We start from the raw sequence: 22,920 nt of genomic DNA, 5'->3' as shown, positions 1-22,920 counted from the left end.
ACCTCAAGAGGGCGCTCACCAATGCCCCTGTCCTCACGTTGCCAGATCCTGCCCTGCCATTCATGCTGGACACAGACGCGAGCAATGTGGGCATGGGAGCTGTCCTGTCACAGGCTGGTCCTGACGGTGAAAGAGTGGTGGCTTATTTCAGCCGCATATTCAACAAGAGCGAGAGGCGCTATTGTGTGACGAGGCGTGAGCTATTGGCAGTCGTCTTGGCCGTTAAACACTTCCGGTACTACCTGTGTGGCGTGCCTTTCACCATCAGGACAGACCACGCTGCACTACAGTGGCTGATGTCCTTCCGAGAACCTGAAGGACAGGTGGCGCGTTGGCTGGAGGAGCTCCAGTAATTTCAGCGTGGTTCATCGGGCCGGGGCAAAACATGGCAACGCTGATGCGCTCTCCAGGAGGCCATGTGCTGTGGACGGCTGCAGTTACTGCGACAGGCGGGACGCGCGAGAGATGGACTTACGAGATAGCGGCGGGGCTGAGGGGCCGTCATGCTGCACATTAGAGTCTGTGGATGTTGCTGAGTGGGCGGCCAAGCAGGAAATGGACGGGGAACTCAAACCGGTGCGTGAGTGGGTTCTGCGCGGTGGTCGGCCTCCGTGGGAGTGTGTGGTGGGTCTGTCTGCAGGCACGAAGGGACTTTGGAGCAAGTTTGCTGTGTTACGCTTGATGGACGGTGTGCTACAGCGTGCTTAGAAAGAGCCAGCTACTGGAGAGGAAAGGTGGCAGGTCGTAGTGCCCAGATCCCTCAGAGATGCAGTGCTGGGTGCATGTCATGGGGGCACTGGTTCCGGACACTTTGGAAACACCAAGACTCTGCGGCGATTGCGTCAAGGATTCTACTGGGGGCAGCATCGACGGGACGTGGAGGACTTCTGTCGGCGTTGTGATGAATGTGCGGCATTCAAAGGACCCTTGAATCAGTCACATGCGCCTCTTCAGCAGCAAGGGGTGGGGGCGCCTATGGAGCGAGTGGCTGTGGATGTTATGGGGCCCTTTCCTGTGACTGAGAGAGGAAATAAGTATGTGCTGTGTGCCATGGACTACTTTACAAAATGGCCGGAGGCTTATGCGTTGCCAGATCAGGAGGCAGAGACGGTGGCGGATGCTCTGCTGGAGGGAATGTTCAGTCGGTTTGGGGCTGCAGACACTTTGCACAGTGACCAGGGCAGAAATTTTGAGTCCAAGGTTTTTGCTTCCTTGTGCGAACGACTGAACATGCAAAAGACACGGACCACACCTTTGCATCCTCAGAGCGATGGATTAGTTGAAAGATTCAACCGCACCATGCAGCAGCAGCTTGCCATCCTCACCGCCAACCACCAGCGTGACTGGGATCGTCATATTCCGCTGGTTTTGATGGCCTACCGATCAGCGGTGCAGAATTCCACGAACTGCACCCCTGCACTGCTGATGCTAGGCCGGGAGATCCGGACCCCTGCAGAGTTGGCGTTTGGCAGACCACCCGACAGCCTGGGGGACCCCCCGGGACTGGAGTACGCCCGAAAGCTTCAAGACCGGTTGGAGGCGGCGCACGAGTTTGCACGAGACCAGCTGGAGAAGGCTGGTATGAGGCAAAAAAGGAATTATGATGTGCGGGGCAAGGGACGTGACTTCCAATCTGGAGAACTGGTGTGGATTTATGCGCCTAAGAGGAAGAAAGGACGTTGCCCAAAATTGGACAGTCACTGGGATGGACCTTGTAGGGTGCTAGAACGGGTTGGGGAGGTCGTTTACAGGGTCGCGATTCCTCCTAGAGGCAGGAGAGTCGTCCTGCATCGCGATCGTTTAGCACCATACAGGGGCAACGGTATTCCTCATTTCGAGATGGGACTTAATGCTCCAGCGGCTCAGGAACGTGTTGAGGTTCTAAGTTCTGTGGACACCCCTGTTGTTCCTGTTCCACCGCTAGTGCCACTCGGCGATGGACAAGCTGCTGTGCAAGGCCGGCCACAGCGGCAAATAAGAAGACCGCTGCGGTTTGAGGATTTTGTTGTTGACCCCTCGGGGCGAGGGGCTTTGTAAGGGGGGGGCAGTGTAATGTCCGTAACTTTCTGCGGGCCGTGAAGGGGCCATGGGACTGCCGAGTGGTGACGTAGCGGGAAGTAGGGGGAGTTGTAGTACGGCGCGAGCGAGAGTGTTGGACGCATGTTGCAGCAGTTCGCAGTTATTTGTGTTTTTTTTTCTATTGTTGCCACAATAAAGTGAAGGAATCCATCATTCATTCCTCTCCTTCTGTTCCCTCATTCGGGGCTATTACAATATTTTAAAAGCCTTTTATTTCATGTTTTGACGGCTGACCATTGCCATCCATTTTTTTCTGCTGCTCTTGGTCTTTGGGGAAAGCTGAACCATGCTGCACAACCAACCATCACAGGCCACTGATCTATAAAATGTTAGGTGTAAACAATGAACCATGTAACCAATTTCAACAATTGTTCAATAAAAAATGTTTTTCTTTATCAAAGGGTAATAAGTTGTTCTTGTTATACATTACACCATTTACAGAAAATAATTTTGTTCCTGTCTTGAAATCATTTTATTTGTGTTGCTTGGGTCCAAACTAAATGAAAATGCCTCTAAAAAGGTACAGGTTTGGTTTTGCTAAAATTAGAGACTATATTCGAAATTTGAGTTAAGCGGGAAATATTTGTTAAACATGATCTCTTTGTGTTTCAGGTCAAACTAAGTCTATGTAATAAAAAGGAAAATGTACACACATATATAGAAGCATTAAAAAGTACAAAAGTAAAGAAAAGTGGAAAATAGAATTTAAAAGTCACGACCTTAAACTTTTAGGGAAACAAAAGTTTTTATATGTCAATGCGACGAAACAAACTAGGATGTGCCATTTAAAACTTGGGAACAAACTATGTTATACATGGTGTTATCTTTAATATATTATTACCACAGTTAGGTGAAGCAAGGAAATCTAGACATTCTCTGGAAAAACAGTATTCTTGTTGTGAAAAAAGAAAAACCTAAATCATCTTGCATCTCAATGTAAAAGTCGATTTTTCGTGCAAATGCTAACACAAACATGGAACTTTCACTCCACATGGGAAAGTCCACTTCTGCGTAACAGTTTACATAGTTATCAGTTGTCGCCTTACCCCTCCAAATGTAAAACTAGAATTTAAATATGTGTTATAATGCAATGACAAAATCAAACTACTACTTAGATACGCGATTTTATCCATTACCCCATAAATGTCGCAATTACTGCTGTCAGTTCCATTGAAAACCACTACAGCGCTGCTTGTGCTTGGAACTACCCACACCCTACAGGAACCATGTGATCACCTGCGGCGACATCAAAGAGTGTCGCGACTGTCTTTATACGGCTCTGCTCCAAATAGCATACTGCACGCTGTAAGTCAATTCCGCTCATTAATATTCATGATGTTAGCAAGTGTTGCTAAGGGGGGACAAGTTCCCGTTTGTCCCCAGTAGAAAATGAATGGCAATAGTGTACAAAGGAGATGTTTACGGAGCTAAACCTACCAATTCTGTCCGAAAATGATGTCCCGGGTGCCAAACTAACTGGTAAAGATGTGCAAGGACATACAAATGTTGAGTTAAGGAGATAGCTAGAGTGTCGAGGGCTGAAAAAGAGCCGAGCTGATCCACACCTTTTTCCTTACGCCACTGACAATGACGTTCTCCTGTTTCAACAAACTATCCTTTAATTCCCATATGCCCTGTCTTTCTTATATATTATATCCTCTGGTTGTCTTACATCCCGCACCGTTCTTGGAGGTAATATTTATTGTTTGCTTTGTGTAGCGATCGCAAATGCTACAGTGACAGCGAACGAACACTTTTATTTTTTCATTAAAAACAAAAATTAATTCTATTTATTTATTATTTTTTCATTAAAAACAAATCTTAATTCTATTAATTTATTTACTCTTCCCCCTTACTAAAGTTGTTTCTTTACAACAGAAAAGGTAACAACGGTGGAAGTCAGATACTACTAATTTTTTTCAAGTCATTCATTGTCAGACAGAAGCAGCACGGCAAAACGTCAAGCTAAAAAATAAGTAAAAATATCAAAATGGCTTAACTCTTCAGGGGACGCTGTGGCAGGCAATTGTCATTTGTAGGACCATGACCCCCAACAAAATTTTTACTGCATATGAAGGTGAATGACTTCACTTTGCTGGCAGTAAACTGGTCTTTCGGACGTCCTCACAAGCTGATCCATTGTTCACATTTTTTCCTTTGAGTCTTTGGTTTTAGGAAACGTATGAAAAAAAACATCTTTCATATGTGGACGGTCGTAATGTTGTTTCTACAAGTTCCATAGTAGCAGTGTTTGATCGGCATGTTGATTTTTGAAAGATTACCAGAGAAAACTAGCAGAAATATAATGGTTTGTATGCGAGGGGCGTGTCTATAATGTCCCACTTCTGCTTTACAATGCGATGTCACGGTCTAAACATAGCATTCGTGTGGTAAGCTATTCAAGGTCAGGGTCTTGTTTTGAAGATGAATAGCCTACATGGCAGATCTACCAATGCTAATTTCAAGAACAATGAGGTTAGCTAAGGTCACTTATTCTTTATTTGAACAATGTGGACTTTTTAAAGTGATAATGAATGATGTCAAATTATATATACAGTGCCCTCCATAATTATTGGCACCCCTGGTTAAGATGTGTTTTTTAGCTTCTAATATATATATTTTTTATTCAAATAATATGGGACCTTAATGGAAAAAAAGAGAAAAATCCAACCTTCAATACAAGTGCATTTATTCAGTGGGGGAAAAAATCCCACATAAAGAAATAATTATTTGACATCAAATAATGTGTGTCACAATTATTAGAACTCCTGGTGTTAATACTTTGTACAACCCACTTTTGCCAACAAAACAAGGTCTGGGGACTGAGATGGCCATGGGAGGAGCTTGATTTTGTGTCTGGTGAACCATTTCTGTGTAGATTTGGCCATATGTTTAGGGTCATTGTCTTGCTGAAAGACCCAGTGACGACCCATCTTCAGCTTTCGGGCAGAGGGCAACAGATTTTGATTTAAAATGTCCTGGTATTTCAAAGCATTCATGATGCTATGCACCCTAACAAGGTTCCCAGGGCCTTTGGAAGCGAAACAGACCCACAGCATCACTGACCCACCCCCATACTTCACAGTGGGTATGAGGTGCTTTTCAGCATGCGCATCTTTCGTGGCACGCCAGACCCACTTAGAGTGTTTGTCTCATCTGACCAAAGCACACCGTACCAGGCTTCAACTGGGACTGTGTGCTTTGAACAGATGAGACCAAGATTGAGCTTTTTGAAACCAAACACTCTAAGTGGGTCTAGTGTGCCACAAAAGATTCGCATGCTGAAAAGCACCTCATACCCACTGTGAAGTATGGGGGTGGGTCAGTGATGCTGTGGGGCTCATATTATTTGAATTTTTAAAAAATTATTAGAAGCTGAAAAACACATCTTAACCAGGGGTGCCAATAATTATGGAGGGCACTGTAAATGTGATTTTTACCTGATAGATTGTTGTTTGTTTTATATTATTTGTATATGAAATATGAAGTTGCTATGATGATGCCTTATAATGCCAGGCCTAGATGTATCAGCTAACCGGCATACTGTGTCTATGGTTATGGTTTTGAAATTCATTGTTCTTCTGACAGCTTTAATTTATCTAAATGGTAGGAAATTGCACCTAAATGGCATGTGCGATATTTCTTTCATATTTTAATGTTATTTAGATTTGACTTAAAATATGGGTATTTTTAAGCAGAAAATTGGCTCGTTCCTTAATGTTGTCAGAAGCAAAATATTTGTATCAGGTGTGTGTGTGTTCTAAAAGTAGGTCATTTTATTGGTCAAATGTCAGTCATTGTAACGGCATAGGTTAGGTAATATGCCATTATTTTTCAGGAATACAATATGACTGTCAAAGAAGGTAATTTAACACCAAAAATGTGGACCTATTTGTGAATCTTTATTTTGATTGGTGAGAGGTCGAGGCTTGTGCCTAATTAGGTCAAAGGTCAAGTACATGACGTACATGTCATAAACATTATGTAATGAAAATTTGATTTTAAAAAATGAATGAGATATAGCTTAAAATTTTCAGAATCCACTATTGTTCATCCTTATTTGAATCACAAAAGTAACGAGGTTATCATTTTGTCAACAGGGCAATTATTAGTGCACTTTTCCCCCTATTATTGTACTTTTTTGTGTTTGGAATTTTTGAATGAAATAAAAAGTGATATCATTGCGTCAGTGGGCCTTGTAGGATTCAAGCAAATACAGTGGAAAAGATTAACTCTATTTTTTTTTCCAAGTGCCAAGTGATTTTGTTTATGTACTTGTATTGAAGACAGTTTGATTTTAATTTTCCATGTCAATTTTTTATTCAAGAAATTAAGAATCTCTCATGATTTGGGCTTGAGGGATGTCTTGCTTGGAGCCCCAAGAGACCCTGGCAATACCACTGCACTGTTTCATGAGATTTGGTGACTTCCTGAAAGGTGTCATGCACCTGATTAGTTTGTTACATTGTTTTATCTTCAAACCCCCATTACCCCAAAATACAATTGTTCATCTACCTCAACTAATGAAACATTTTCTCATGAGCATGTACACTACAATGCATGAAGTAAACAGGTGTCTAAACAAATGAAATATGCAAATCTATAATGATTTCTTTGTGAGTATAGTCAAATCTTTTGTTATCACGTTGCTGTAGTTACAGTGTTACAGAAGTAATTACACTGGTCTACAAAATTTTGGAAAATATCTGCTTCAGAGATAAAAATGGTTAATTTTTATTTGCTGTGGTGTCATGGATTAGTAAACACAATATGTGTCTACATTATTGCATTTTGTCCACTTCCAAAACACCAGGATTTATGCAATACATTTCTTAAATTGCTAGGATTTTAAAATTTCAGCCAGATAATGTATTTTTAAAAAACTATAGCCAATTGTCACTTAGACCTAATTTTGCTATTTTAACAACCCAAATTTAGTAAAGTGTCACTACTTTTATCCAGGAAGCATCTTGCTTGTAGATTGGTATCGATGTATCCAATGGCCACTGGGTTTTATAATATTAACCCTTTAACACCGAACGTGTCGGCAGCGACGCGTTTACGCGTATCATCTTTGAAGCTTCGTCACGCTGTAATTACATCACCCACGTGCTGCTGGTTGGTCTCGTTTGAAAGTGCGGAAGTTGATGTCCACACCAGTTTTTATTTGAAGTCAATCGGCCAAGAAAAACGGGAGATAATGTCATTTGAGTTTTATAGTTTTATTGCACTCATAAATATGCATTAAAACGCTGCATGGACCATGTATCCATCTCCATATTTCCATCACTTCTTGTCCTTTTTCAAAAGCGAAAGCAGCACAAAAGACTACTTATCCCAAGAGTTGTTGTGATGTCAGGAAGGACGAACCGAATGTGATCATTTTTAATAAATTTCCGAGTGAGGCGCCAACTATTTAAAGGGAGGCATGCGAAGCAAGCAGCGGCCGGTGTCGTGCCGAAAAATGCACAACACCGGTTGGTTTGAGCGAGCGACTTTGAAACGTGCAGAATCGATCTAAAACTACATTTAGCACAAGCTAATGCATTATTTCATTAACTCAAGGAAGAAGATGAGTCGTATTTGTCGTTGTTTTCCTCTGATGAATCGGCGTCTCGGTGAGTAGAATTGACAGTAGAGCGCAAATGGCGAAAGAGTAGGCTGTGTGACGTTGTGTGTGACGCAGCTCCGTGACCTGTTCAAGAAGCTTTATTGAGTGCGCAGAAAAAAAAGAAAGAAAAAAAAACTTTATTGGGTGGCATGCCTGAAAAATTTGAATGGAACTACTTGACAATATTTTTTAAAATACTTTTTTTCAATGTTATATATATTTTTTCTTCACTATAATCTTTTCGATTTTTATGTAGATGTGTGTGCGAGAAGCTTGATTGCATGTACGTATATACTTTTGATAAGGTGATTGTCATATTTGTGTGTGTCTCAGTTCTTTTTCTTTCCTTTATGCAGCACCTGATTGAGCCAGATTGGCGGGGTAATGCGACACACCTGTGCTTGATTAGGAAAGCTCAGTATTTAAGGAAGCTTGTCACCATCTGCAAGTGTCTGACTATTGCTTGCTATTTGCCTTGCTTACCGTCTGTGTGTTCATCGTCATCCTTCGAGTTTCCCGACGTTCTACGGTCGTATTCTGGTTTGGTCATCTTTACTTTAGTGGTCTTTTGGGCTTTGTAGTCAGACTCTTGTACTGTGTTATATTCATGCATTCTAGCGTGCTCTCTTAGTTGTACTTTGTTAAACTCGCATTTTTCGCGTGCTCCCTTTGTTGTATTTTATTATATCCGCGTTTATTGGCGTGCTCCCTTTGTTGTATTTTATTATATCCGCGTTTATTGGCGTGCTCTCTGTTCTACTTGCATTTTTGGCGTGCTCCCTTTGTTGTACTTATTAAATACAAACATTAGCTCTACCTGATCTCCTTGTCTGTTTTTGGGATCCACATCAACGGCTTGCCGTTCATAACAGTGATGGGTACAACACCTAACTTCACAAAGAGTTATCTTCCTAACCCTTTTTGTGTTAGATGATATACATAAATTTTTTTCTCACTATTTTGCACCCTATATAGACTGTTTTGACCATAGTATGTGTAAAGGCCAAAAACGCCTTTGACCATACCTGCTGTTTGTGTTGAATTGTCAAACATAAAACTATTCAATCTTATTTTTTTCTATTGAATGTTTATCCTAACAAGTTGAATAAATATTATCAAGCTTCAAAACGGTTGGTCGAGCATGTTTGGTTGTCAATGGGACGCCAGCATTACAAATTTTGAAAAAAGATTTGGGGATTTTTTTGTCTTTTTGGGTCCAAAATGTGGATTATAATTGGTCAGTGAAGAAAACAACAGTTTAGACATGAAGTTCAAGGTGTCCTGAAAAAAGGGACCCAATTTGGCCATTGTAAACAATTTTTTCTTTGAAATATAAAGGCAACATCAAATGCATGCAAATTCGGCCAAAATCGGCTTAGGTGTTAAAGGGTTAATCATAGAAAGTCTCCAGTTGGGCCAGTCTGCCCTCTAGCGTGTGTTTGTGTGTGTTTTTCTACGTGTTTTGAAGTTTGAAAACGCAGAAGATTGCATAACAGGATTGGAGAATGTTGACAAATGCAGTCCGGTTCCCTTAGTGATGCATGTAATCTGGTGTTCAAACAGCCAATGAATGGCATTGTCAAACATGAGACAAATCAGAGATGGCCTGACGTCAGTTTTAAACTTGAAGGATGCAGAGAGATGAGTCCCTTGAGGATTTGCTTTCGAAATCAAATTTATTCATATGACCACGTGACATTTCATAGATGAGTGCCATTTAATTTGATCATAAATATAGTCAAGTTTCAGAGGTGCTTCCGCTTTGCTTCCGCGAGTCTGATCGCAACTTCCGTTTTAGAATTTCTCTATCCAAAAAAACGAAGCTGGAGTAACATTACTCATCAAAATCCCTTAAAATAGACCATTTTGAAATACCGCATCCATCTGCCATCATCACAACAAGGGAGGACAACATTTTCATGAAGGCAAATGTGGAACCAAGCTCGTGCCACCACAAAGGCCGGGTGTTTTTGTAGCCATGTTGCCGCTGTGTTATGGAAGGTATGTTCTTCCTATCCCTGCATTTTCATGTGTCTGGTGCTCAAAAAATACTAAAGCTAAATCTTGCACATGAAACGACTTGTTGCCTTCAATATTGTTATTACGATGATGATTGTAATTATGATGATCTTTAATATTATTTACTACAACTACTGTATCTGATGCTAGCCTGTTGCTAATCAGTACGTGCAGCATGGCACAATGCATAAATGCAAGAGTTACAATTTTTTTGCTCGTTTGTTTACAGGTGGAAAACGCTGTTAGGCAAGGGATGACAAGTTGATGTGCCTTACAACACGTACGTTGATGGACATACAGTTTATTAAGACTATGTGCTTTCTACCCGGGGTGGCCAAGAGGCTCGGGATGGGAGACCGCCAGCTCAATCCCGAGATCCAACTACGAGCTTTTTAACTGCAGCAACTTTAAGATGCGCTATTGGAGCTGGAATTACCAAGGACAGCGGGAGAAAGCCCATCTGGAGCCCGCTGAGGGTCTCCATAATGCTGGGTCAAAGTTTGGAAGGGCTACTGAGCTCTGCTGTCTGATAACACATTCTCGTATGCTCAACCTTCGTTAATATTTTTCTAATAATTTTATAAATTGTGATTCATTGACCTGTTTTGCACACGCACCAATTGTTTTAAATAAAAAAAGAAATGGAATCATGTTGTCCAAATGTTTTATTGCGATCAATGTCGGCAATAAAAAAGAATGAAATACTATTTTTGTTTATATGATGTGTACATACCTTGTAGTATTTCCTTGTAACAACAAAATCCTTGTCAGCCCTTCTGCATTTGGAAAATGTAATATAATTTGTCATTGCAACTCCTTTTGGTCACCAAGTGGCCGGCGTATCAATCTATACCTCACGTCAACACAGGCTGACAGGTTGTTATAATTTTGTCCACGAATGATCAACGAAGTGATAAGAACAATCATCCAATCTCATCTACGTCTCATCTAGGTTGTGCTGAATCCATTTTTTGAAGATTCTGTGGGTTCCTCTGGCTTGATTTCGCAGTTTTAACGTCATCAACACACAGCTAACTTCAACTGCAACTGAACGTTCGAGGCAGACATTGTCCAAGATGACTCCGCACATATTTCGCTCAGGAAACTTGTCTATACAGGGTGATTAAAAAAATGTGCCAATGTCCCACACTTTTTCCCTATAGCATGGCTCCTGGGGTGGGCCTCCCTTCTGCCTGGGCTGCCGGGCGTGGGTGGAGGTCGGGGCTCCGATCTTGCGTCACCCCGTGGTAGCTCTTAAGCCAGCGGTCTCAAACCGACTCCACAAAGGGCCGCTGTGGGTCCTGGTTTTTGTTCCAACAGATCCAGCACAAACAGTTCAACCAATGAGGTTTCTACTAACATAAGCAGCACCTGATTGCAATCAACTGATTACACTTGTACGAAACCAGATTGGTGAAAAGGTATTTGTCTCGTTTGGTTGGAATGAAATCCAGTACCCCCTGCGGCCCTTTGAGGACCGGTTTGAGACCACTGTCTTAAGCGTTCTCCTGCCTCCGCCTTCCGCTCTCTTCTCTGACTGGGTATCCGCCCTGTGCTCCGTCGCAGGTCGCTGGCTGGGCACTGGTGTATCGGCGGGGTGTTGCCTGCTCCGGCGGGGGAACCTGCTCTGCCCTGGGCTTTGTGGGCCGCTGGGGGTCCCATAGTGTGCCGTGCCGGTTGGGGGGCTGCGGCTGTGGCTCGTGGGCCAGGTGGGTGGACGGGGGTGGGCGCGTCCCCTCTTGCCATCCCTGAAGGCCGGTTGATGGGTGCGCGGGTGCCCCTGGGGACCACCCTGGATCCCGGGGGAGGGGGGGGGGCTCCTTTTCTGGGCTGCGGGAGGAGGGATGGGCTGTGCTGAAACACCCCCCCCCCCTCGGGCTGGCTGGGTGGGGCCCGTGGCCCTGGGTTGGCGCCCGCGCGGCGTCTCCACTCGTCTGCGTGGCTGTCTCGCGCCTGGTGGGGCTCGCATACGGCTGGATGTGATGGGGCACGCTCGGGTCAGGGTCCCGGTGCCGGGATTGGTGATTGGGCTGCGTAGGGTCGGTCGCCAACGGGCTTACACTCACAAGGGATTCACACGATTACTGGGTTCTAGATCACAGAGCTGATTTGTGTACGCTCCACCCCTTTCAATCACTTAACTTATAGACTCCCCCACCCCCATCGCCCTCTTTCGCTGGTCAACAGACCCCCCACATGGTGTCAACCGGAAATACATCTAGCTGATGATAGCACCAACATATTAGTAATTAGTGTCGACGTTCAATGTATTTCTTGTTGTAGTTTGTGTTTCTTTTCTTTCTTCTCTTGTGTTTCTTTTCTTCTGTTCCCCATAGCTCCTTCCTGTTCGCTGCTTTGTCATAATAAACGAGGGGGGAAAATGTGCCAAAATGTATTTATTATTATTATCATTATTAATTTATTTGACAATCATTGAAATAGACTGAATTACTAATTGTTAATCAATTAATTAATTATTTAATATGATTTATAATAAGAATTATAAGTCTATTCAACAAGTAAGTAATTAAAAGTCATGTCGGCTTGATGTTGTCCGTGCCACTGGTGGTGTTCACTCTGAGCACTTGTAAAGCATAAATATAAACTTGAACTTATATACAATACTCCTGCTAGTTATTTATTTTTTATTTTTTTAATATACCGCAGTGGTTTTGGCACATTGTTTTTTAATCACCATTTACACACAGGGTGATTACAAAACAATATGAATACTAGGCCTGCAAGCAGGACTGAACGGGCCCTCGCAATCTAGCGCAATTCGGACGTCACGCAACTCGGACAGTGTACAGGTCAGGGTGGTGGCAGATCCACCTCTCTAATCATCTCATTAGAACCTAACATGCTCAAAAGTTGCCTCTTTACATTCACACACCTAAGAGATGAAAACCCCTATTGGAGAGAGTACTACAAAAAAGGAGCCACTACTGAGCTATGCAACCAAGCCTTTATTCAAAACCAAAATTAATCTTCTAACTGTGCCAAATTCTGTGGCTCTGTAAGCTGCCTGAGTCTCTGAAAAAAAAAATCCTTTCAATGGCGAACAAAGGGTCGTCACGGCAACAGACAGAGACATGTGGACATGGGCCGTAAAAGAAGTATTTCAAAAGGTCTTGAAACTACAATGACCAACCTGAAAAGAACTGGACATGTATTGGAAAAATGAGTGACTTTCTATTGCCACTAGTTGGCGCTGTAGGGTTGATGCAAATGACCCCTACAGGACCCTTTAGAGTATGACTCAACAAGCATGAGATGTTTGGCGCACATATGTTGTAGATCTTCCAAGTTATGACTGTTCAAAACTGGTGAGACGAAATGGCTTCAGTCATGTTCACCCTTGGACCCTGTTGGACCCTTCTGCTTCAACCAAACCTCAGTATTTTTCATTAGGCACCTGAACACATGTCTTATGGCTCCCCCGATGCAGGTTTCAGGTGAATATATTTTTTTCCTTGGAGGAGGAGCCTGTTTTGTAAAAAAAGGCATTTCCTGTTCCCACTAGGGGGCGCTAGGCCTAATCGGTAATATTTCAATGCAGTCGTGTTAAGGGTGGGATCCAGCACACAGACCCGGCGGCATGGGCGGGCATTAGGGGGCCGTGCCCGCCCTGAGAGACTGCTGTGCCCGCCCTAGCTCGATTAAACTGTACTGTGTAATTCTTTTTTTTTAATGTTCCTCAAAAACACCCACACGGATAGGACGAGCCCTCTATTCCAGTGTTTTTCAACCGATTGTGCCGCCGCCGTGAGAGATCGTCAGGTGTGTCGCGAGAAATTATCCAATGTCGCTTTTTTTTAACATCGTCGAGCAAAGTTGCAGTAGGAAGGAAGGAGTAGGCAAAAAGTTCTCGGTTGTGTGCAAATGAGCGAGGCATATCTCGTGATGCTTTTAAGAACTGCTCGGATTTCTAGCCATCAGCCACCTTGCTCTCCGCAACAATGTGGACCCCAGCACGTCTACTGTTCATCCTTTGACTAGTCAAGTGTCGATATACGCAAAAGTGTCCTTTCCATTTTATCCATATATGACGACCGTCAATCCTCCCTCTGTGTTTTATTCCAACACATTGTCGAGGACCGCAAGGTGGATGATGGCTAGAAATCCGAGCAGTTCTTGAACGCGACACTAGCAGATATCTAGCGCCATGGCGCCATACAAGTTTAAACGTCGTCTCCAAATGAACGCCTGTCGCTTCAGAACTATTTTGTTCGCCTTCGTGAAAACAGATAAATGGGCAACTTTTTTTGAGAAAAACTACAAAGGTAAATAAGAAAGCCCTGAAAGCCAGTTACTTTGTTGCTAAATCCAAAAAGTCCCAAACTGTGGCAGAGACGTTAATACTATTGGCCTGCAAAGCCATTGTCAGCGAGATGACCAGCCCTGATGTGCTTAAAGACATTGCTCAAGTCCCCGTCAAGTTTTTCAAGCCTAACTGCAAAAAAAAAAAAAAAAATTAAAAATAAAAACAGCGAGGCACTGAGAGCTGTTGAAGAATATTCCTGCCAGTTTTTTGGCTTTGTGTTCATCTTAACAGGCTCAAGTTTCACACTGAGTAAGTATAAATACTGAGAAATTATTTTAAATAATTAGATATACTGTACAGAAAGTAATTTTGGAAAATTTTGGTGTGGTGTGCCGCGAGATTTTTTCCAACGTAAAAACGTCCCGTGACTCAGAAAAGGTTGAAAAACACTGCTTTATTCATCCTATCTTGATCTCTAGCCATTAATTCAACCAATCTGAGCAGCGAATGAAGGCAATTTCTAGCCAATCACAGATAAGGGGGGGCGGGCCGAGTAGCCGGCCATTGGGTACTGTGATTGGATAGGGATTGCTTCGGTTACAGAAATGGCGATTGAACGGCTCCTCCGTTGCTAATTCAAATTGAAATGGACATGTGTTTTTTTCAAGAAACCAAAACCGAACTCAAGCCATGACAATGACGCGGCCGAAAGTCAACATGAACTGATAGCTCTGCCACCTCCTGCAGTTTCACTGACTGACACCGTCATCAGAAAATATAACGGGTAAAAACGCCACTGTTCAGGCTAAATTTACGTTGAAGAAGTGTGCCCCCCCCGAAAAAAGGAATGCCCCCCCCTGTAATTTATTTCTGCAGCCGGGTCTGCCGGCACATACATGCCAGATATGAAAAAGATTGAACGTTGTGTCAAGGAGCTATTACTCATTTACTAAATTTGTCATTTTGCCGAAAAAATGGCCGACTTTGGCACCACGCCCAGGTCAGACCCATGAATGAAAACGCACCATTTTGAAAATTTTAGATCTCCTATGTCTCCTGAATAGTCTCACTAATTTTGAATATGATCCAACCAACTCCTTCTGTGACAAGGTCTCAAATGTGCACCCTGTTAATTGATAAAAATTTCACATTCGATCCAAAATACCCGATTTCCTGTTGGGTTTGGAATATGGGTTCAAGAGACTTTTTGGAGCAGTTTTGCACAAGGTATTGACTCCCCAAATTTCATTGTTCTACGTTAAAAAAAACTAATAGGAAACGCCTTTTTGAAAAATTCAAGGGGGCGCCACTGAGCCATTTCATTACATTTTTTTGTAACGTTGCAAGATTATCGAAATCCACGCAAAGCCGCATGTATGTGCAAAATTTGGTGAGTTTTCGTGCATGTTCAGGCCTCCAAATGTAAACTATACAACAAATGGATAAAAATTTCACATTCGATCCAAAATACCCGATTTTCTGTTGGGTTTGGATAATGGGTGCAAGAGACTTTTTGGAACAGTTTTGCATAAGGTATGGACTCCCCAAATTTCATTGCTCTACGTTGAAAAAACCCAATAGGAAAGGCCTTTTTTAAAACTCCTTTCTGTCGCCACTAGTTGGCACTGTAGAGTTGATGCAAATGACCCCTACAAGACCCTTCAGGGTATGACTCTCAACAAGCACGGGAAGTTTGGCGCAGATATGTTGTATATCTGCTGAGTTATGACTGTTCAAAGTTTTTTGCGTGACAAATTGTTGACGGTTATTTTCACTTTCCTGTTTGGACCCCTCCGCCTCAACGAAACCTCAATATTTTTCATCAGGCACCTGAAGACAGGTCTTAAGGCTCCCCTGATGCAGGTTTGAGGTCAACAGATTTTTTTCCCTTGGAGGAGGAACCTGTCTCGTAAAAAAAGGCATTTCCTGTCCTCACTAGGGGGCGCTAGGCCTAATGACTAATATTTCAATGCACTCGTGTTAAGGGTGGGATACCGCACATACATGCCAGATATGAAAAAGATTGAACGTTGTGTCAAGGAACAATTAGTCATTTACTGAATTTGTCATTTTGCCGAAAAAATGGCCGACTTTGTCACCACGCCCAGGTCATACCCGTGAATGAAAACACACCATTTTAAAAACTTAAGATCTCATATCTCTCCTGAACAGTCTCACCAATTTTGAAGATGATCCAACTCCCTCGGCGAAAAGGTCTCAAATGTGCACCCTGTAAATGGATAAAAATTTAATATTCGATCCAAAATAACCGATTTCCTGTTGGGTTTGGAATATGGGTGTAAATGCTTTTTTGGAGAGGTTTTGGACAAGGTATAGACCCCCCAAATTTCATCGCTCTACGCTGACAGACCCTAATGTTATAGGCCAATTTTAAAAAATACCCGATTTCCTGTTGGATTTGGAATATGGATGCAAGAGGCTTTTTGGAGCAGTTAGGCATAAGGTATCTACTCCCCAAATTTCATCGCTCCACGTTCAAAAAACCCAATAAGAGAGGCCTTTTTTAAAACTTCTTTCTGTCGCCACTAGTTGGCACTGTAGAGTTGATGCAAATGACCCCGACAAGACCCTTCAGGGTATGACTCTCAACAAACACGGGAAGTTTGGCACAGATATGTTGTATATCTGCTGAGTTATGACTGTTCAAAGTTTTTGGCGAGACAAATTGTTGACGGTCATTTTCACTTCCGGTATGGACCTCTCCGCTTCAACGAAACCTCAATATTTTTCATCAGGCACCTGAACACATGTCTTGAGGCTCCCCTGAAACAGGTTTGAGGTCAATAGATTTTTTTCCCTTGGAGGAGGAGCCTGTCTTGTAAAAAAGGCCATTTCCTGTTCCCACTAGGGGGCGCCAGGCCTAATGGGTAATATTTCAATGCAGTCGTGTTCAGGCTGGGATATCTCATACACATGCTAGAAATGAAAAAGATTGAACGTTAAATCACAGAGTTTTTAATCATTTTCTGAATTTAGTGTTTTGCCCAAAAATTGCCGACTTTGGGACCACGCCCAGAATGAATGATTGAATGAAAACTCACCATTTTGAAAACTTAAGATCTCATATGTCTCCTGAATAGTCTGACCAATTTTGAAGACGATCCAACTATTTCCTTCAGCGACAAGGTCTCAAATGTAAATCGATAAAATTTCACATTTGATCCAAAATACCCGATTTCCTGTTGGATTTGGAATATGGGTGCAGGAGGCTTTTTTGAGCAGTTAGGCATAAGGTATCTACTCCCCAAATTTCATCGCTCTACGTTTAAAACCTGAGAGGAGAGGCCTTTTTGAAAATTTTAAGGGTGAAGGGGGCGCCACTGAGCCATTTTTTTTACATTTTTTCGTAACGACGCAAGATTATCTAAATTTACGCGAAGCCGCATGTATGTGCAAATTTTGGTGACTTTTCGTGCATGTTCAGGCCTCCAAATTTCATTTGCCCAGAAAAAAATAAAAATAAAAATAATAATAATAATAATAATCCTTTGCAAAACAATGGGCCTTTGCACGCTTAGTGCTCGGGCCGTAATAAATTCCCTCAATAAGAAATGATAAATACACCAGGTAAATGGGTATGTTCTTTCTAGCTGTTTTTGCCATAGTTAACTATCAAAAATGGCTGACCCATTTTTTGTCATGTCAGTGAGTGTTGCCTCAGGTTTTCAATAAATTTGATCAAAAATAATGTTTAATAATAGCAATACAAAACAATTAAAAAAAAGAACTAGTTTTGCTGCTGTGTTGGAGTCTGGCCTCTTAGGGGTAGTGTGGCGCACCCATGATGAAAGTCGAGATTTAATTTTATTGTTACAACTAATTTTTCACACATTAGGAGGAATATAAGCTTTGAAGTAGTGTTGTGTCACCTGTCTTTATGGTTTACTACAGCGTTTGTCTGTAAGTATTCATTATTTGAAGGAGAATATCTACTGCTAGCTAGTTTTATTTTCCTTATGTATTTGCAGCAACTCAACATCAGTCAAGATAAAAATCAGTTATCCATTAGGTGTTAGCATGAAGTTGGTGATGTTTTACTTTACAAAATGCGTTTCAGTATTCTGTCAATTTCAACTTTTACAAGTGTATAAAAAAAGACATCTGACATACTGGTTATAACATCAAACTTGTTTAATAAATTCAACAGATGAGTAAAGCGAGATTCAAATCAAAATGCCATTGTGGGAAAAGATTTAACATAACAAACAATCTCAACAATTGTGATATCACTGCTATCTTGTGATATCAATAACAATCACATATCAATAGCATTAACAAATTAACAACATATAATTACATTGCGATATTAATGTCCTTGGATTGCTCTTTTCCTTTGCGGTAGAGGAGTACAGCAAGGACAACTGCAAAAATGAAGAGCGTGGTGACAGCGACAACGATAGCAACGACTGCCGTGGTTGTCAGTAATAGTGGACTGCCCACATTGCTGTCATGGGGCAGCGAACAGTTGAGGTGAAGGTCACAGTGTTTGGTGGCCACCATACTTTCCACTGTGCAGCGATAGCTTCCACACTCCCGCTCGGTGATGTTCCAATGCAAGGTGGCTCCTGTGGGGTCCACAGTGGCCTGAATAGGCAAGACCTTATTTCCGCTGGTCTTGGACCAGATGTAATGCAAAGGTGGGGTGCCGTGCATTGATCTGCATTTGAGCGTCATACTGTTGTCTTCTTTATCCACGCTGCACAGAGGCTGACTTGGTGCCTCCATGACCGTCAGCTCTAAGGTCTTCAGTTCCAGTTCAGGTAACTTCTTTACCATACAGCGGTACATCTTCATGTCTGACAGACGTACATCTTGGATTTTGATAGACGCGTCTCCATTTTGGGGATCCGCTGATGTGAAGTTGACCCTCCCCTCCATTGGTTTGTACAAATCAGAATACAAGCGGCCGCCTGTAAACCAAATGATGGGCTGCTCGTATCCATCTGCAGACACGATACTCCACAAGATCTTCGTGTCCTGCTGAGAGTCCACGGTCTGAGTGTACGCACAGGGTAGCTGGATACTTGACCCCCTGGCGACGTAGTAGTGGTTCTTTTCCTTCTGAATTTCCAGGGGGCATGCTGGACAAATGTTGAAAAACAATCCCAGGAGGACAGAAGGCCAAAGGAGGTGCCACATTATCACCATGTATACACTGGCAAGAAAAAACAAAAAGATACTGGAATCAATAACATGTTTTTTTCATTGTTTTTCTATCACTAAAACATAGACTTGACATCAGCAATTATATTTTCATCACAAGTGTAAAAACTAATGGAAAACAGAAGACCGACATCAGTTACATGTATTTTGCCTAATTTTAAGTTTAAATGTTTTCAAACACTAATGTTTACACTTTAAATGAAAACATACAATTGACATCAGCAATTATTTTTTCCATTACAAGTGTAAAAAAAAAAGCTAATAATGGGGGGGGAAAACACTGACATCGATATCATGTTTTTTTTTTTGTTTGTTTGTTTGTTTGTTTGTTTTTTTTGCATTATTACAAATGTAAAAGTCAGCAATGGTTAGACAATCAAGTTAATATATATATAGTATATAACGGAAGACTGCACTATTTAGCTCAAGTGGAAACATGATCAATAGACAACACTAATGTTTCTCAAGAAAAAAGTTTGGATTTCTTACCTGCTTATCTTTAGGAAGGAAGATGCACACCAACGACAGCAACACTTGTCTGCTTCTTTGGCATTTGGTGTACTAATTCATAGCGTAAAAACATACCTTATATATGGACGAGAGGATCAAAGGATCAAAGAGTTCAAAGGAACCCTTTTTTGTGACGTCACGCTATTCGCAACGCGCCTCCGCCGCCATGACAGGCGGCAAAATACGCTTCGTGTACGCAAGCACATACAGTAAACAAATAGCTAAAGTATGGTGGGTTGACGGGGCATCGAGAGTGGGGTTCGGCACGTTGGGAGCAGTGCACTGATGCATGTCGATACTGTGCCACTCCATTGCCTGAACGGTGACACCTGATGGATCCTAATATCTTTGCAAGCAACATTGTTAACTGACAGGCTAATTCCATAACCTCTAAAATTATTAAGGCCAATGTATTACTCTTATCTTAATATGTATGTCTATTGTAATTGTATGTCTACTATTTTTTAACGGAATCAATAAAAGTGAATAATAAAGTTAACGTCAGTAAAATTGTTTTAATGTGATGTTAGGCACTAGCGAAAACCCACCCCCTAGCCTAGCTACAAAATGGCGTTCCCAGATTTGTCACCTATTTGGGGAGCATTTTTGTGATTCCAGCCCCATATGCCCTGTGGTGGCAATTCTTGTAACTATAGTCACATAAACTTTATTGTTTACTCCAAATCAGAGCCGTATAAAGAGAGTCGCGACATTCCCATAGGGATCCATTGTACGATTTTACTTCGGGGGTTTCCGGGTTACGGAGCCTCGGGTAGTTCCAAACATGGCTTCGACGAAGGCGGCTGCATTCATACAAATGGCTGGCTGTTAAGGTAAGTTGATGATAAAAACGGTTCCTTTTGAATTTTCAACAGTCTATATTCTATAAGAGGCGCTTTATAATGTATATGTTGAGCTTTATTTGTATGTGCGTGGCGTAATTATTCATATATTTTATCTTGGTGACGAGTATTTTTCTTCTACTTTTTAAGCTGACTCTGCTAACTGGGAATGTATCGCCAGGGATAAATTAATTAAGTCGCTACCTCTTTTAAATTGTCAACTCTTTCAGAGGCCCTTTGTGACGTTCACACTCATCTGAGCACTGGTAGACGACTGGCTTTCACGTGCTAATTAGCTCAATTTTGTAAGTTATGAACTAAGGTATCACCTTCATGGAAGAGTACCAAGTCAATGCATGACAACCTGTATTCTTTACACCAAACTCGTTGACATTATTATATTTTAGAGATCTGTATAGATTGAAAAGTGATTTCAACAAACAATAAACACAAATTTATAAGAGAAAACTAATGTAATGGGTTTTTTTTTTCAGGTCACATTTTCAAGATCTGCTTCTGCTGGAGACTGCTGCTGGTGCCTGCTGGCTGTGGGCACGAAGCCCATTTTTCAAAAAACATATTTAAAAAGCCTTTTATTTCATGTTTTGACGGCTGACCATTGCCATCCATTTTTTTCTGCTGCTCTTGGTCTTTGGGGAAAGCTGAACCATGCTGCACAAACAACCATCACAGGCCACTGATCTATAAAATGTTAGGTGTAAACAATGAACCATGACACCAATTTCAACAATTGTTCAATAAAAAATGTTTTTCTTTATCAAATGGTAATAAGTTGTTATTGTTATACATTACACCATTTACAGAAAATAATTTTGTTCCTGTCTTGAAATCATTTTATTTGTGTTGCTTGGGTCCAAACTAAATGAAAATGCCTCTAAAAAAGGTACAGGTTTGGTTTTGCTAAAATTAGAGACTATATTCGAAATTTGAGTTAAGCAGGAAATATTTGTTAAACGTGATCTCTTTGTTTCAGGTCAAACTAAGTCTATATAATAAAAAGGAAAATGTACACACATATATAGAAGCATTAAAAAGTACAACAGTAAAGAAAAGTGGAAAATAGAATTTAAAAGTCGCGACCTTAAACTTTTAGGGAAACAAAAGTGTTTTTATATGCCAATGCGACGAAACAAACTAGGATGTGCCATTTAAAACTTGGGAACAAACTATGTTATACATGGTGTTATCTTTAATATATTATTACCAGTGTTGTTAATAACGGCGTTACAATATAACGGCGTTACTAACGGCGTTATTTTTTTCAGTTATGAGTAATCTAATTAATTACTTTTCACATCTTGGCAACGCCGTTACCGTTTTTTTTACTGAGGCGGTAAAGGCGTGCGTTACTATGCGTTACTAAGTTGGTTGAATTAAAAAAAAGTCTGAGAGAAACGGACTCAAGGGGACGAGAGCAGAGCAGGAGTGGGGAAGACGCCGTTGCAACCGCGATGCTAGGTGGCTCCAATAATACCTGACTGCACTGCAGCCATAGCCGACAAGCTACGCCCACATGACAGGGTAGATATCATATTATAGAACTAGATGCAAATGACAGACACTGCTGCATTGCCAACATGTTTTAAGGACTACATGCGTTTGTAAACAGCCGCCATCTTAAAGCAGTAGACCTCCTTTTTTTTAATCTAAAATGCTCCTAAATCGGCAAAATCTTAACTTAAATCTATCTTTAAATGATGAAACAGTTTTAAAACTTACACATGTTTAAAGTAGACAGAAGGGAACTAATGCAATAACGGGAGAAATTTTAACAACTTTAACGATTGATTCACAACTTTAAATGACTTCCACACATAGCAAAGGTTACTAGCTAGTTATCGCAATACCCTTGTGTCTAGTTAAGTGGAGGGTAAAGAATTGGGCTAGGGCCAATTGTCCCCCAAACCCTTTAAGCTTCACATTGTGTGACCTGTGTTTTTTTTTGGGGGGGGGAGAGAAAAAAAAAAATCACAAGTTACTTTGCCAAGTAACTAATTACTCTTACATTCAGGTAACTGAGTTACTAACGCAATTACTTTTTGGGAGAAGTAATTTGTAACTGTAATTAATTACTTTTTTAAAGTAAAATTAACAACACTGCATGGCACTAAATGCGTTAGTAGACAGCCGCCATCTTAAAGCAGTAGACTTTTTAGGACGGCTCTGTTGTAGAGAACCTTCCTAGCGAACCTAAGTAACTTTTTATCTAAAATGCTTCTAAATCAGCAAAATCTTAACTTGAATCTATCTTTAAATGATGAAACAGTTTTAAAACTTTCATATGTCGAAAGTAGAGAGAAGGGAACAAATGCAATAATGGGAGCAATTTTAACAACTTTTAACAGTTGATTCAGGGTAAAGGGTAAATTAAGGTAAAGAATTGGGCTCGG

The 22,920-nt window shown here is 41.5% G+C and overlaps 1 protein-coding gene across 1 annotated transcript; it reads right to left on the bottom strand.

The window, feature by feature from the left end:
* Positions 1-18,150: 18,150 nt before the first annotated feature.
* On the bottom strand, positions 18,151-19,768 carry LOC130931571 (coxsackievirus and adenovirus receptor homolog). The gene is made up of 2 exons (XM_057860483.1): positions 19,647-19,768; positions 18,151-19,149 (listed from the first exon to the last, which is right to left on the bottom strand). Exon 2 carries the CDS (start codon positions 19,140-19,142, stop codon positions 18,288-18,290), a length of 855 nt encoding a protein of 284 aa, XP_057716466.1. The 5' UTR covers positions 19,143-19,149; positions 19,647-19,768; the 3' UTR covers positions 18,151-18,287.
* Positions 19,769-22,920: the final 3,152 nt, after the last annotated feature.

Source organism: Corythoichthys intestinalis, chromosome 15 (assembly GCF_030265065.1).
Source record: "Corythoichthys intestinalis isolate RoL2023-P3 chromosome 15, ASM3026506v1, whole genome shotgun sequence".
NCBI lineage: Eukaryota > Metazoa > Chordata > Actinopteri > Syngnathiformes > Syngnathidae > Corythoichthys > Corythoichthys intestinalis.
Note: the sequence above shows the minus strand (reverse complement) of the source record. Positions and strands in the feature narration are given on the sequence as shown.

Bases quoted from the DNA above. Each gene is read 5' to 3' on its own strand.
- LOC130931571 (XM_057860483.1), bottom strand. From the start codon at position 19,142: ATGGTGATAATGTGGCACCTCCTTTGGCCTTCTGTCCTCCTGGGATTG.